This window comes from Ostrinia furnacalis, unplaced genomic scaffold (genome assembly GCF_004193835.3).
Source record: "Ostrinia furnacalis isolate ACB-3 unplaced genomic scaffold, ASM419383v2 OfSCF1534, whole genome shotgun sequence".
In the NCBI taxonomy this organism is placed as follows: Eukaryota; Metazoa; Arthropoda; class Insecta; order Lepidoptera; family Crambidae; genus Ostrinia; species Ostrinia furnacalis.
This window is the reverse complement of record NW_021131773.1, coordinates 450,924-466,590: the sequence shown is the minus strand read 5'-3', so window position 1 is coordinate 466,590 and position 15,667 is coordinate 450,924. Positions and strand designations below refer to the sequence as shown.

Here is a 15,667-nt window from a genome sequence, read left to right as displayed (position 1 = left end):
TGTCATCACGATTCTAGCGAATGCTGTTCATTGTGGGTGTTCTTTTGTGACAGTCAACCAAGTATTGCCAATATTTTTGTATAATAATGGTATTTTAATAGTATTTAATTTTACACGTGATTCTAAAAGGAAATAATTTCCAAAATGTCCGGAAAAGAAGTGAAAGAATGGTTCGTGGATACAGTTTTTGGAAAATTGGCAGGTGAGTTCCTTAATCTAAGTAAGTATCATTATTATTTTCTAAGTACAAGTTCCAAACCAACGTAGTCCGTGCCAACGCGGTCATCCTGCGTGTGCGATAGCGATGACAATGGAACGTAAAAACAACTTCAAAAAACATAGGAAAAATTAAGTAAGACTTTTCCGGACTACTTATAGTTTTTTAAACTGATCATTATGATAGGTAAATAGAGTAAGCACACACACAGAACAAGAACAAAAAAAGAAATACATACTTAGAGATAGTACAAATTTAGATATCGCTATAACACGATCTCTACCAGACAACCTATGATCAATGTGTAGCCCGTCTATCAAAACCCTTTTTCTCTACAAGTTTGTAAAAAACCCTCGCCTCGGCGAGCTTTCACCTGTTTTTTGCTACTTGCCCTTCTTATAATAGAGCTGGCTATAAATGTACCTCCAGCCAGCTGCCGGATGTCGTCTGTCCACCGTTATGGCGGTCTTCCCCTGCCGCGGGTGTTGTTGCAGGGTCTCCACTCCAGGGTCTTTCTGGAGTGAACTGGATGCGTTTGGCCAGGGACAGAAGTCGGTGGAGGGTAGAAGAGGAGGCCTATGTTCGAAGGCGAATCCCCTAAAGCAGTCGTTCTTAACCTTTAAGTCACGAGGAACCATTTTACCAAATTTCTGTCTTGTCAGGGGCTACTTATTTTTATTCAAAATCCAAAAAATATGAAAGGGGAGGTCGATTTATCGCCCATTGTGCGCCGTTTGCGTTGTGTTGACTCGACTCATCACGTCACGTCACTTGTTTATTGCGATGTCTTCGTGGACCACTTGGAATGCCTCCAGGGACCACCAGTGGTCCGCGGACCACCGGTTAAGAACCACTGCCCTAAAGGCTGCTATAGATAGATTATAGATAGATAGATAAATGTACCTGACTACGTCCCTGTTTGGTTCCAGTGGTATCCTGGGGAGACCCCAACCATCCTCCGGTGCTGATGGTCCACGGGTACATGGACACCGCAGCCACATTCATTCCTCTGATGGAAGAACTGCCTGACAGTTATTATTACGTCGCCTTTGATGTTCCAGGTCAGAATCTATTTACTTTTTGGTCTAGTCAGGCCCCTTTCCCACTGGGCACTTTGGGCACGTGCGAAGGGCCCCGCGACCGAGATCCGCCGTCTGCTCGAGCATACTAAAAAGACCTTTCTCCAGATGATAACGGCCCCCCCTTAATCCAGTTCTTGATTTGTCAATAAGCGTATAGGCCGCGGCCTAGGGGGGGCAAATTTCAGAGGACGCTATTACTCAATTTCAGAAGATAAAAGTGAGAACCGTGACTAATAAAAATAAAATAAAGTAAGTTGTTTAACTATTTAAAAATGTTTTAGTACTTAGTAGAATGTGTTTCTGTAATTGTCTTACGAGTATGTTCAAGTTCTGAAATCTTCCTGCACATGTATGTACAATTAAATGCTGTTGAAACCACGTTGAAACATTGTTAAAACTAATAAAATATAAATAAAAAATAAACTCAGTCTAAAAGACTTAATAATTATCAACTCGAAAAGGGATCAACACCGTATCGTCTTTCGCGTGCTGTAACCGCGAGGCGAGGCGCTAGGCGTGGCGTTTACGTTACGGGTGCGTTGCAGTATGGAGTTTCATACAAAAAATACTGACCGCCTCGAGTTGATATGGTTACGATCCCTTTCAGGGTTGATAAGTGTGCTACGTCCTTAAGTCTGTTGCTATAACAACAATGCTGTTAATTTTGTTGTTTCCAGGGCATGGCAAGTCGTGTCACCTTCCCATGGGCCCATCACCGACTCAGACTATTACCATAGAATCTGTGAGAGCCGTGGTCAATTATATGGCATGGGACTCCTTCCTGTTTATGGGGCATTCCATAGGAGGCATGGCTGGTACGTACTGTCATTGGCATAACCAGTAAAGTATTAAACAACCCGTTCGCGCTAAGTTTGCCGGTCCGTGGAATGCGCGTCCCGTCCCCCAACCGCGATTAAACGCAATTAATGTGTCTTATTTTACCCAAAAAACATTTTTTATCAATAATAATAAATAAAAAATATTTTAAGTAGTAATTTGTTATTTACGCTCCCCTTCGAATGACGTCTTTTAACGCCAGCGGCAAACTTAGTGTCTACTTAGCGCGAACGGATAGTAATTAACTATTGGCAAATTTACAAACATTCCGTTCTGGAATTTTTGCATGTAAGTAATTCAATTCGCTCCAACTATTCCCACCGCTGCCGCAACTCCTGTATAGCCAGGATCTACAGCTTAACCGCCATTAAAAACCCAACCAGTGAAGGTCGAGCTTAAGTCTGTCCCGGGGGAAAGTTAAACTGTCTTTGGACCCGCAACGAAATTAATCAGAAGAGCATAATATGGATGTAAAAAAAAAAGTTCTTTTCAGGTGTCCTCTACAATCGCCTGTACCCTGGTAAAATAACTAGAATAGTGCTTTTGGATCCTCTTCTGGCTCTGGCCGTCTATTACAATGTAACGCACAACATACAAGAGCATTATCGGCGTTCTTACTATAATTATTACGACCAGGTTATTACGTAAGTAAAACTTTCTGTCCCCCTAGATAATTAAGGACGTAGCATACCAATCAATCCAGAAATATAATAGTATTATTTGTATGAAACTCCATTCTGCAACGAACACTTATCCGCACCGTAACGTAAACTTCTCGCAGCGCGCGAAAAGCGATGACAGCTCGCGAAAGACGATACCGTGGTGTTGATCCCTTTCCGAGTTGATAAGTCTGCTATGAGCTTTAGCAAAACGTGACAGTTGTATTTCAAAAGACCTTTTTTCGCTTTTAACTACTACTGTATGTAGGTACCTTGTACATTTAAAGTAAAACTACCTAACTTTAAATATTAATAGAAGAAAGTAATAATTTAGAATAAAATAATTTATAAAAATACGGGGAAAGCCGGCAAAAGACTGCAGAGTTTTTGTAGGTAAATGACCATAAATCTTTCTTTCAGCAATAAAAATCCACGCAGTTTGTATCCATATGACAAAGCTGTTTCAGTCATTATGAAGAACCGACAGTTGACCAGAAGGCAGGCTGAAATCGTTCTCTCCAGGTCTTTAGAGCCACTTACAGGAGGTCTTTACAGGTAAAAAAAACATTATCCGCTTTGCACTGAACGGAATTCGAACCTTAACTTCGAACTCCTCCTATGTTCTACTGATTTAATTTCGTTGCGGGTCCAATGACAGTTTAACTTTCCCCGGGACAAACTTGGCTTTCACTGGTTGGGTTATGGCGGCAAGCTGTAGATTCTGGCAACACAAGAGTTGCAGTGGTGGGAACGAGAGGTGGGAATAGTGCCGTTAGGTAAAAAAAATATTGTGAAAACGATCCTGAAAGAAGTGGCAAACATCGGATCTAATAACTCAGTATTGATAGTAGCGCCCTCCTTACAATGTCCATAGCTGGGACCATAGAGTAACTTGTATGCTGGGACGGTTCAGTGTTGGTCCAACTGTGGTCCAACTTTGGTGCCAATACTATTTTCACATTGGTAGGTATATGGCGTTGAGATCAACATTGGGGCCTATAATATGTGAAGCCACCATTTTATTTGACAAATGAGATTTGATCACAACTAACTCGGCCTAACGCATTTTTGTTTCACTGCTAGAAAATTTATCCCCCAATTTCCACAACTATCAGTCCTGCGCTATCCGCGACCTTCACTAGGTCGTCGATTCACCGAGGGGGAAAGCCTGCCTTCATTTAACGAAGTAAAAATTAAACTTCCAGGTTCACAACGCAGCCTATAATGAAGAAACTAGGCGGTCTGCCGTTACGGTTGAACATGCTAATCGACGTATTATCAAAGCAACCGCCCATACTGAGCATTGTGGCCTCCAGACAAAGGTTTCAAACCCATGAGAAGGAATTTATAGAGCAGTTAAGCCATGTTCTAAAGAGAGAACGTAATTTTTACCATACCATAGAAGGTCACCACGACGTTCATGTCACAAATCCGGAACTTTTGGCGCCATTTATTGCGGACTTTTTGAAAAAAGATCTGTTGGTCAATAAGAAGGCCAAACTGTAAGGCGTTGCACCATCTTACTTTAACAAATGTCAAAAATCTGTCAAACTCCATACAAAAACACCTTATAGATGACCCACGCTGAACTGTCCCACCAAACTCAATGACAGGGGGGCGCTACCATCGTTCAACTATATGGTTTCCAACATGGCAAAAATCTGAACCAGCGATCCGGTATTGACGGTGGCGCCCCACTGTCAATGTCATCGACAGGACAGTCCAGTATTTTGGAACTATACCCCGCCTTAGTTGCCTACCAGTGACAATGGCAATTTTCTTGTGTGCTTATTATGATTTTACTTACATCATACGTCATCGCTAGCGACTGCGTATAAAAAATTACATGAAATGTAAGTAACTACTATCCGTTCGCTTTAAGTTTTCCGCTGGCGATGTGACGTCACTCGAAGGGAAATGCGTATAATATAACTTTAACAAACTATATTTAAAACATTTTTTATTTATTATTGATAAAAATTGTGTGTTTGCGTAAAATAAGACACATTAATTGCGTTTATCACTAACTAATTGCGTTTAATCGCGGTTGGGGAGGGGACGCGCATTCCACGGACCGGCAAACTTAGCGCGAATGGGTAGTAGGTATAACAAATTGTACAGCGTCTCTAGCGGATACTTTCAAGAACTAAATTTTCATAGATTTTTGACGCATTTCTACAGAAAAGTAGTTTATGAAGATTTAAAAACAATATTTTTTACATAAAGTTATTTAAAATGAAACATAAATTGTAAATAGAATTTATTTCAGTATACATAACATTTTGATAACATTCAATATGCCAATTAAAATAAAATATCACAATCACCATAAAATAAATATTTTTAATTTTTTTCAAAATTTTGAATTCTAAATAATATAAAAATCGTAAACCTTTAAAATCTTTATACACCTAAAGTATAGTACAATAATATGATATCAGATAGGTCAGTCAGTAGTTAGTAGGTAAGATATTTTTATGTTATTCACTTATTTTTAAATCAGTCTTTACAATTCATTAAGCAGGTAAGTACATTGTCATTATAATTTCAGAGAGTAACAATTTAAAATGCCTATAAAATAACATTTTAAAGAGTATTTAATCAAATTCGTAGGAACTAGGATGCTACAAAATTATTATTTAATTTTCATTTAAACGGACACAATTTTTTTTTTGAATCATTACATTTTTGAAAGAAGATAACATAAATAGTAATATTTTTTTACAAATATGTATTTATAGTCAATCAAAGTTTAGCCTTCTTCATTGTTTTACTCAAAAAACCTAAAACACATCTAGCCACCGACTCAGAATCAGTCAAATGAACGTCATGGCCTCCAGTCACTGTTTCTACGAAGAAATAATCCGTATTTTTTTGTAATTCCCTAACTATAAGCAATGCTTTTTCATTCCGTTCCCTAAGATCTAGGTGCAGGCTGTTTGAAGCTGAAATTATGAGGGTGGGGGGAAGGAATTTTGAAAAAAGGTCTATGTAATAATCGACAGGGTAATTTTGGGGTGCTGGAAATTTTAACCGCTTGTCCCAGGCCAATCTGAAAGTAAATAATAACATTAAAAAGTAAATAATAAGATTTGTATATTTTATAAGTATTCATACGTTTCGATAATAACGTTAAAAACCATTTAAAAATCCTATGAGAACGTTTTCGACTTCTACGCGGACGAAGTCGCGGGCAAAAGCTATTTGTAAAATAATTAGACTAAATTATTAAAAATGCCTGACCCAAAGTTATTATTCCACGCGGACAAAGTCGCGGGCAAAGCTACTTCTTAAATAAAATGAAACCAACTTAATAAAACCATAAAATACTTACTTATACAAATCTTCTCCGATACAATGAAGATTTCTGGACAGAACCAACTCCGCTTGATTTTCATTTAACCCTCTATTCCTCATCACTGCTTCCAGAACCTTCCTCTTACTGTACACTCGGTCATCATGGTTGTATCTTTTGTATTTACTATAGTATTCCTTATAAAAAGATCTGTAGTACTCCTCATAGTTGTGAATTTGAAGTCTTTGCAGAGACGGCAACGGATCAAGAAAGATGAATTTTGTGATCTTTCCGGGATATATTCTGTTGCAGAATAAACCTGGAATTAAGTAAAGGATTTTATTGCAGCATCTTCTTGATTATATGTTATTTATTTTATCTAATCCTATGTAAGTATAATTATTATCTAAACTGACATATTTTTTGCACCGTCTCAGTCTCTCTGATTGACTGGCAGAGAATGCCACATGGCATGAAGTCCGCCACTGTACAGTTTTATTTGCAAAAGTATAAATAAATAAATTATAACTGTTCCTTTTAGAACGTAGGTGATCACTAAGACGGGATTTTGCAAAATTCAACCCCTAAGACCCAGAACAGACAGTGAAACTCAACTGCAACTGCTAGTTACTTTTGAGTTGCATCTAAGTTTCTTTCCGTTGAAAGACCACACATGGCGTAACCAGTTTGAAACTTTCAGTTTCATTTATAATAATCATCAGTTAGTTGCAGTTTCGTTGCAGTTGCGTTTCACCGTGGTAAGTGTGAAATGATGATGATACGGAACTCACCCTGTTCGCAACCCATGGAGTGTCCAATAAACACAAACTGGTCCCAGTTGAGATGTCTCAACGCGTACTCAACCGCAACAAGAAAGTGGAGCCTTGTTAACATTGGACCTGAAATAAAATTGTTTGTTGTTTGTTAATAATACTATTACTTATTTGACACCATTCCCCAATAATTTATTTATTTATACAATACTGTGCTAAGTATAAAATGTACCTACACTTTTTAATAATTTTAGATTAAACATAGAAATTTTTATTTGTAAGTGTAACAACACTAGTGTAAAATTGTGGGCATGTCCATTGTGGCTACAGTAAATAATCTTTACACAATTTCACACAGCGCCAGCTAGCCCCAAAGTAAGCAACTTAATGCTTGTGTTATGGGTGCTAGCTTAACGGATATACTACTTATACTTTTTTTTAAAATTTAAATACATACATATTAAACATAGTAACACCCAGACCCCTCACAGAAATTAAAATTCATCATTTCAATTTCTGCCTGGCCGGGAATCGAACCCGGGACCTCTTGGCATAGTAGCACGTTCTGAACCACTACACCAAACGGCTGACTCTGAAATCCGTACCTGAACTTATTAATCTTTACCCTGGGCACATAAGGATTAAGCTAGGCCCTTCTCATCTGGAGAAAGATCTGTTATAAGAACAGACAGGGGCCTCCTTGCGTGCCCTGAGTTGTTGTTTCAGCCAAATGACGTCCACTGCTGGACAAAGGCCTCCCCCAAGGTTTTCCACAATGAACGGTCCTGCGCTGCCCGCATCCAGGCTCTTCCCGCGACCTTTACCAGATCGTCGGTCCACCTAGTAGGAGGCCTGCCCACGCTACGTCTCCAGCCCGTGGTCGCCACTCGAGATTTTCAGACCCCAACGGACATCGTCTCTACGAGCTATGTGCCCCGCCCACTGCTACTTGATTTTAGCAAATCTGCTAGCTATGTCGGTTACTTTGGTTCTCCTACGAATCTCCTCATTTCTGATACGATCACGCAGGGAAACTCCGAGCATAGACCCCTCAATCGCCCTTTGGGTGACCTTGAACAAAGGTCAAACAAGGTCACGCCGCCGACGCCGCCGCCGCCGAGGTCAAAAAGTCGGCGCGCCGCCGCCGGCCATTTTTATATCGGCGCCCACCTCTAATAGTAAGCGACCACGTTTCGGATCCATATATCAACACTGGCAACACACACTGCTCGAATACTTTTGTCTTGAGACACTGCGGTATTTCGGACATGAGTATATGGCGAAGCTTCCCGAACGCTGCCCATCCGAGTTGGCCCTGAGTGCCCAGTGGGAAAGAAGGGCCTGTCTTTACCTATAGGCAGTCAGACAGCCCTCTGTGCTGAGGATGTATGGAGGTAGAAGAAACACCACAGCATGTGGTCATGGAGTGCAAAAGTGTAGCAGAACTACGACCCAAACATGAGGCTAAGTGCGGCATTTGATTGCTCTGCAACTAACTAACTAACCTATAGGAAGTGGATCTGACTGCCCATGCCCTGGTAGGTCCACGCCAACGTAATAGTATGAGTCCGGCAGATGTTCTAGCAGAGGGATGAAGGTGGCAGCGCTGTCTTGACGTCCGTGGACCAGGAGAACCGGAGTGCCAGAGGGATCGCCCCATGATATCACTGAAATAGTGAAAACTCTTTATTAGTATGTAGGCCTTTTTCGGGCACTCAAGCACTTTGGTAGCTCAAGACTTCACGGTGGGGCGACCAGAGGCTTCACCATAGTGTAATAATGAGATAGGACCCAAAGATATAGCATAGGAGGCGAAATTAACATAGCTGAAAAAGTTTGTTGGAAATAGGAATAGGACATTTTCGAGTAGGTATTTAAGTTTCTTTCTAAAACCTACAAAAATCTGTTTAAACATTTATACTATAATTTAGTGCGCTACTTTTATATCCATACCATTTGAAGTCCAAAGTACATTCAACAAGTTCCGCCTTAACTAACTAACAACAATGTTTAATGACTAACAATGTTTGTCCACTTCAACTTTAAATATAACAAAGTTACCATGAAGTTTTTTTAGTGCCTAAAGGTTTGTGTAAAGTACTCACAAGCTATTTTACCCCATGGCGCATCAATAAACCATTCATTTGTTGCTTTTATCTTATACATTTTAATTCAAAACTAATTTTTTGCCCAAATTTAGTGAAATCGTCGACCAATCATGAGCAATCAAAACAAATACATGTCAATATTGTCAATAAATTGTCACTGTCAAAAAGTGTAACTAGTGATGTCAATTAGCGAAAACTCGTATAGAATCGTAAAACTATGATAAGACAAATTCACATTGCAATTGAATTATCGATAAGGAATCAATACTAGAAATTGCTTTATGTTATTTGAAAATTAAAAATAATTTAATGCCAGAAATTCAAGAGTACAAAATAAAAAATTGACTTCCACCTGCATTGCCTGTCCTGTGGATTAGTTATCTCTGTGATCTGTGATCGGTTAACTGCGCACCTGGCGGTCGTGATGTCACATCGTGCTGGTACTAGGGCTAATCGGGGCTCTGATATCCATATCGCGAGGAGAGTTTGCTAGCTACCACGATTGGGTTGTTGTATGTAATTACTATTATTCTCCCAAATGTTAAAAAGATACCGAGATGCGCCGGCGTATTCGAATACGAAATCGTTTATCTTTATGACTAAATCATCGCGTCATGCTATCATTATCTAGTTTTATACCGACAGTGTAGTATCAAACGTGTAATCATTAATTTTCTTCGAATTAATGAGAATATTGAGCGTTTTTAATTGCATTATCGTAAAGGAATTAGTGTCAAACAGCCAATGTAGACGTTTCTGTTCGAAAAAGTATTTTTCGACGAAAATGAGTGAAGAAAAAGAATTTTGTGTCGAAGCGCCTTGGGGAAAAATAAGAGGTGAGTTCATTAATTTGTTTTTGTTAACGGCGCGAAGTAAAATATTGCGCGTAACTTTTAGTAAGTAAGTGACTTAAAAAATAATATTTGTGAATTATTCTGAAGTTTTCCTGCGTGATCGAGTCAGAAATTCCCTATTCCACCTATCTCACCTGGCCATCTCGCCTCTTCCCTTTTCCCAAATACACTCTTCCCACCCAGGTGGGATTAAAGGAACATTTCTCCACGAATCCACCTGGCTATCCCCATGTCAAGATCATTATGGACCCTGTCGGGCACTGCAATTAGAAGAGAGGAGGATCTACTAAGTAATTAATCACAATTTAAACTAGTTAAAAATCAAGTTATGCAAATTATGCAATATTGATCAAGCCCAAATGTAAATCTACATATTATCTTTATAATTGCGTCCACGGAAGACCAGCTTAATCTACTGAGATGCTATGATTCCATGCTGAGTGGACATACCTTTTCAGTATTATTGTAATTACCTACTCGTTAAATGTTTTTTAAGTAGGCATTGTTGTAAGTTAAGTGTATTGTCGATGATACTGAATAAACATTTCTTCTTTCTTTCTTTCTATCTAATTCCAGGTGTAACATGGGGCAGTCCATCCCAGCCTCCGGTACTAGTGGTGCACGGCAAACTGGACGTGTGTACCGGTTTCCGACCGCTCGTCAAGCTGCTCCCGCCGTCTTTCTATTATGTCGCCGTGGATTTACCAGGTAGGTACACGGCATTTTTTTACGTATTATTGAAGAGTTAGGCTGAGTTGCACCACCTAACTTTGACCGTAACTATAACAATACTTCTTCTTCTTCTTTTATTTTGGCGACAACTATGTATAACAATAACCGGCGTTTTTAGAATGAAGTTTGACAGATTTTTGACGTTTGTCAAAGTTAAAGTAAGATGGTGCAACCCAGCCTTAGAATTCACTTTGGCACGGAAGTAACTGTTGTTCTATGTTTACTGTCTTTCTTTTTTCAGCGTAGCTCCCGTACTACATGTAAAGTTGAGATGATTTTTTTTTCATATTCTACCCCATCGTGTGGGGTATCGTTGGATAGGTCTTTTAAAATGGCTTATTTCAGGCAACGGCCGCTCCGACCACCTGCCCCGAGGGGTGAGGTACACAGTGTTCGACCTGGTGCCCACTGTTGAAGTTGTTAAGAAGAAGTTCGGCTGGGATAAGTTTATTTACATGGGGCATTCGCTGGGCGCTCTTATTGGTAATATTTAATTTTATCTTTAGACTTATTTATACAAAAAGTTTACAGGGTGGGTGACTTGTAAGGGCATAATATAGCACCAGGTCATGCAGCACAGCATTTCTATAAATGTAATTTGTTTAGTGATTTAATTAAACAAGCCTGTCTTGTCTATATTAAATCTTATTTATAAGTAACTAGCAGCCGCCCGCGACTTCATACGCGTGGATTTTACCCCTTTATGAGTTGAATTTTGCAAAATCCGGTCTTAGTGAGCCTATGTTCTAAAAGGAACCCCCATGCAAAATTTGAGACTCCTGGCACTTGTAGTTTCTGAGATTTCGTGATGAGTGAGTCAGTCAGTGATCGCGAACATAAGTTTGAACATCTGTAAATTACATTCCAGGCAAAATCTACAACATAGTGCATCCCAACGTGATCACTCGCGTGGTGGAGTTAGACCCAGTGCCCGCGCACCACTCGTGGGACACCACCAGAGAAGCTATGCGAGCCTGGTACCACACCTTCTATGGGTCCTATGAGGAGACCAAGTATAAGAAAATCCATGGTCTTCCGGAGACTGCGCCTAAATATACTTACGAAAAGGTACGGTATAATAATGAAGGTAGAAGATAGTCATATGTCAGATTTTCTGAGTGTATCGGCCCAATAAACCGAGTCTTCTAAGAAAACTTCTCTGCACCACACGTGGGACACCACCAGAGAAGCGATGCGCGCCTGCTACCACAACTACTACGGGTCCTATGACGAGACCAAGTATAAGAAAATCCATGGTCTTCCGGAGACTGCGCCCAAGTATACTTACGAAAAGGTACGGTTCTTTGAAGATAGAAGTCTTATAGTTTAGTGGGACACCATTAGGGAAGCTATGGGCGACTGGTACCACAACTACTACGGGTCCTATGACGAGACCAAGTATAAGAAAATCCATGGTCTTCCGGAGACGGCCCCTAAATATAGTTATGAAAAGGTACGGTTTTTGAAGGTAGGAGAAGTATAGTTTCATGGGACACCATCAGGGAAGCTATGGGCGCCTGGTACCACAACTACTATGGGTCCTATGAGGAGACCAAGTATAAGAAGATCCATGGTCTTCCGGAGACGGCGCCTAAATATACTTACGAAAAGGTATGCTTTGATGACAATAGGAGAAGTTTGATATCTGATATCGATTTTAGTGTACTTACCTGCCATCAGGGAAGCATCCATGGCTTTCTCTCCTATGTTCTTCTGATTAATTTCTTTGCGGGTCCTATATCTTTCCCCCGGTATAACTTGACTTGGCATTTACATGTAACTGGGTTTTTGTTGGCAGTCAAGTTGTAGATCCTGGCTACACAGGAATTGCATCCTTGGGAACTAGATGTAGGATTATTCCCCTTGATGATGATGAAGTTCATATTCCTTTTTCCATTGCAGGCCCAAGAGCTGATGATGAAATCGCGGAAAATGACGAAGGAAGCTTCGGAGCAAGTCCTGGAGAGATGTTTGGAGCCGGTCGGAGATGGACTGTACAGGTGATTATTATTTATCGAAACATATTCAGGATTCAGGATTTCATTTTAAATTACCTGGACAAAGGCCTGCCCTAAGGTTTTCCACAAAGACCGGTTCTGCGCCGCTTGCATCCAGGAACCTCCCGCGACCTTCACCAGATCGTCGGTCCACCTAGTAGGAGTCCTCCCCACACTACGTCTTCCAGCCCGTGGTCGCCACTCGAGAACTTTTCTGCCTCAGCGGCCATCAGCTCTGCGAGCTATGTGTCCCGCCCACTGCCACATGATTTTAGCGATTCTGCGTGCTATGTCAGTCACTTTGGTTCTCCAGGCTTTTTTTATCATCATATTAAAATCATCCTACGTGTGGATAGAAGTTTTGTGGATCGAAAGCGTGGCCCTAAAGATTGATTGAAAATGTTCATTTATTTCTCCATCTCATCCTTTAAATTCAATTACAGATTCACATACGACCAACGCATGAAAGAGGTGGCCGTCCTCCCTTTCTCTGGAGAACTCCTGAAGAAGATTTACACCACCACCACCACCCCTACCTTGGCCATCCTCGCCCAAGCAGAAATTGACTTGAAGGCCTACGAAAATTGCGAGTTTACTTGGGATCTTGGCTCTTGGCCGAACAAAAATTACAGCTTCAAGATTGTAGATGGACATCATGATGTCCATGTTTATAACCCCCAGTGCTTAGCTGATGATGTAGCCAGATTCTTGTTGGAACATTTGAAGGCAAAATTGTAATCGTAATCAAGAAAATAAATAAGAAAGATTAGATCGCTTTAAAAAATCCATACATTTTGGCACAAGCCTTGCGAAACAGAATCGCTAGATGGCGTTACTAGGCTCGGAAAAAATAAAATTACTTATGCCCAAATAAAAAAACGGTACTCGCGCGCAGTAAAATATTTAACTTTATGCTCTGAGTGATTGAGTCTGATGATGTCGAATTAGCGGTGCACGGTAAAACCAAAACTGGTTTTTGTGATATCGTCAATGGTCTTTATTAATATTTGGAAATACTATGTAACTTGTTTTCAACCGACTTCAAAAAAGGAGGAGGTTCTCAATTCGACCCGTATGTTTTTTTTTAAATAAAAAAAATCGACAAAATATTTTATCGTGTTTTTTTTAGTGTTCTGACTTATCTATAATAGTTTTATGTGGAAACCAGGGTCTGATGATAGAGTCTGATGATCTAACATTACTAAACTGAACTACAACTTATTAAGTTTTACATTTACACGAGGCTTTTAACAATCAATGACGTTAGCAATCTATCCTTCCTTATTTATCTATGTTGTAATGGAAGAATAAAAATGTGTATAATATGTAGTCTGTATAATAATATAACTGTGTCAATTCCATGTCTAATTCCTAACTCAGACAGTGTTTATTGAAATCGATATTAAAAGTGGTCGCTGGTTCATCTTCAAATCCGGCTCGAAGGATCATGTGTATTGCACTTCGCTGACTAAAATGAACTTTATGCTAGTATATTCAAAACAAATAAAGCTATCTATTTATGTATTTGGTTCCGGGATAGAACGACTTTTAAAAAATTGCCAGGGTAGTTTTTGAAACGTTACCTCAGCAAAATTTGTTTTTTCCTAATATCTAAATTAAAATTTGAATGAATTTTACTAAACCTGTTTTCGCAACATTTTTCATTACTCTGCTTCTATTGATCGTAGCGTGATGTTGCATAGCTTAAAGCCTTCCTCGATGAATGGGGTATCTAACACTGAAAGAATTTTTCAAATCGGACCGGAGAGAGTAGTTCCAGAGATAAGCGCGTACAAGTAAACAAACAAACAAAGATACTCTTCAGCTTTATAATATTAGTATAGATAAATATCTGCTATACTCTCTACTGTCTAAAGCTACATTTATGAAAATTTTAATGTAATGCATACGGCAGGAAATTGTTTTTTTATGATCAAATTCAATGCCTCAAGACAAGGCTGTCGATGACAACCTCCAATGGAAGCAACATCTAAATGTAGTCTCCGCTAAGGCGCGCAAACTCATATTTGCATTCAGACAGTTCGTATTGCAGCAGATCACGATCTTCTTGTCTCAACTTACAAAGCTCTTTGTCAATGCATCCTTACTTACTGTCTATGTGTTTGGGGTAACGCGGCGAAGACTCATATGATTCTGCTGGAAAGAGCTCAAAGAGCCGTTCTCAAAGTTGCACTAGGTCTTCCTTATCGGTTCCCAACAGAGCATCTGTATCAGCAAGCTAGGGTTCTCCCAGTCCGTAAATTATACATACTATTAACCTTATGTAGATTCCACAACAAAATAGTCCCACATACTACATTAGACAAAAGGAGAGTGCCTAGGTTCACTATTCCCATAACACACTCAGCACTCATGAAACGGCATTTTTCACACATGGCCCCTAGACTGTACAACAAAATACTTGCAACAAGTAAAGACATCACACAACTTGTTTCGGTAACGTTTAAAAAACTTATTATAAAATGGATGGAACAATAATTATACGTACGACACTTTAGAAAAGTTAATCCAGACAATTACTAGTTTCTCTTAGCACACTTATTCAGTTACACACAAAATCACACTCACACTATCACACACATATTTTTGTTTTGTTTTTCTATTTAAATTATTTTTTAAATTAAAAGATAAAATTTAATCTAAACACTAAATTTTAGTCTTATGTTTTTTTTGAGGAGGAGCCTGACTCTCGTTACACAGGTTAACCTTTTATACGGGAGCGGCACATATCTTGTAATTGTAAAGTGTTTATTTAATAAAAGTATTTTCATTTCATTTCATTTCATTTCAAGACGAAAGTTTTTTTAATCAGTGTGTCTTACCAGTGATGACAGGGCTCCAAAACGTGGCCTTTCACCATAGGCCTCATAGAAGCTCACAGTTGCACAGCATGCTATTGAAATGGTTATGCTCGGTGTTTCTTTACAAGATCGAATAAGAAATAAGGAGGTCCGTAAACGAACTAAAGTCACTGACCGTCGGATTAGCAAGCTGAAGAGGCATCGCACATAGTGCACCACAATTACGGCCGATTGGGCAGCAAGGTATTGGAGTGTAGGCCACGTACTTAACAGTAAACGCAGCGTGGGACG

At 39.6% G+C, this 15,667-nt stretch overlaps 2 protein-coding genes across 4 annotated transcripts; one reads left to right on the top strand and one right to left on the bottom strand.

Annotated features, from left to right (window-relative positions):
• The first annotated feature begins 28 nt into the window (after positions 1-28).
• Positions 29-13,589, top strand: LOC114353004 (serine hydrolase-like protein). Of its 3 annotated transcripts, XM_028304793.1 has the most exons (8): positions 29-202; positions 1,147-1,278; positions 1,977-2,114; positions 10,402-10,533; positions 10,903-11,040; positions 11,426-11,625; positions 12,460-12,557; positions 12,998-13,589. In XM_028304793.1, the coding sequence occupies exons 1-8, from the start codon at positions 145-147 to the stop codon at positions 13,290-13,292; spliced, it is 1,191 nt and encodes a 396-aa protein (XP_028160594.1). In that variant the 5' UTR covers positions 29-144; the 3' UTR covers positions 13,293-13,589. The 3 variants fall into 3 exon arrangements, with proteins under 3 accessions (XP_028160594.1, XP_028160596.1, XP_028160597.1); XM_028304795.1 differs by lacking the exon at positions 1,147-1,278 and having other exon boundaries at positions 30-202; positions 12,998-13,292; XM_028304796.1 differs by lacking the exons at positions 29-202; positions 1,147-1,278; positions 1,977-2,114 and adding an exon at positions 9,514-9,807 and having other exon boundaries at positions 12,998-13,394.
• LOC114353008 (serine hydrolase-like protein) lies at positions 4,899-9,255 on the bottom strand. Its single transcript, XM_028304799.1, has 5 exons — positions 8,969-9,255; positions 8,369-8,530; positions 6,882-6,989; positions 6,130-6,409; positions 4,899-5,847 (listed from the first exon to the last, which is right to left on the bottom strand). The coding sequence occupies exons 1-5, from the start codon at positions 9,027-9,029 to the stop codon at positions 5,541-5,543; spliced, it is 918 nt and encodes a 305-aa protein (XP_028160600.1). The 5' UTR covers positions 9,030-9,255; the 3' UTR covers positions 4,899-5,540.
• Positions 13,590-15,667: the final 2,078 nt, after the last annotated feature.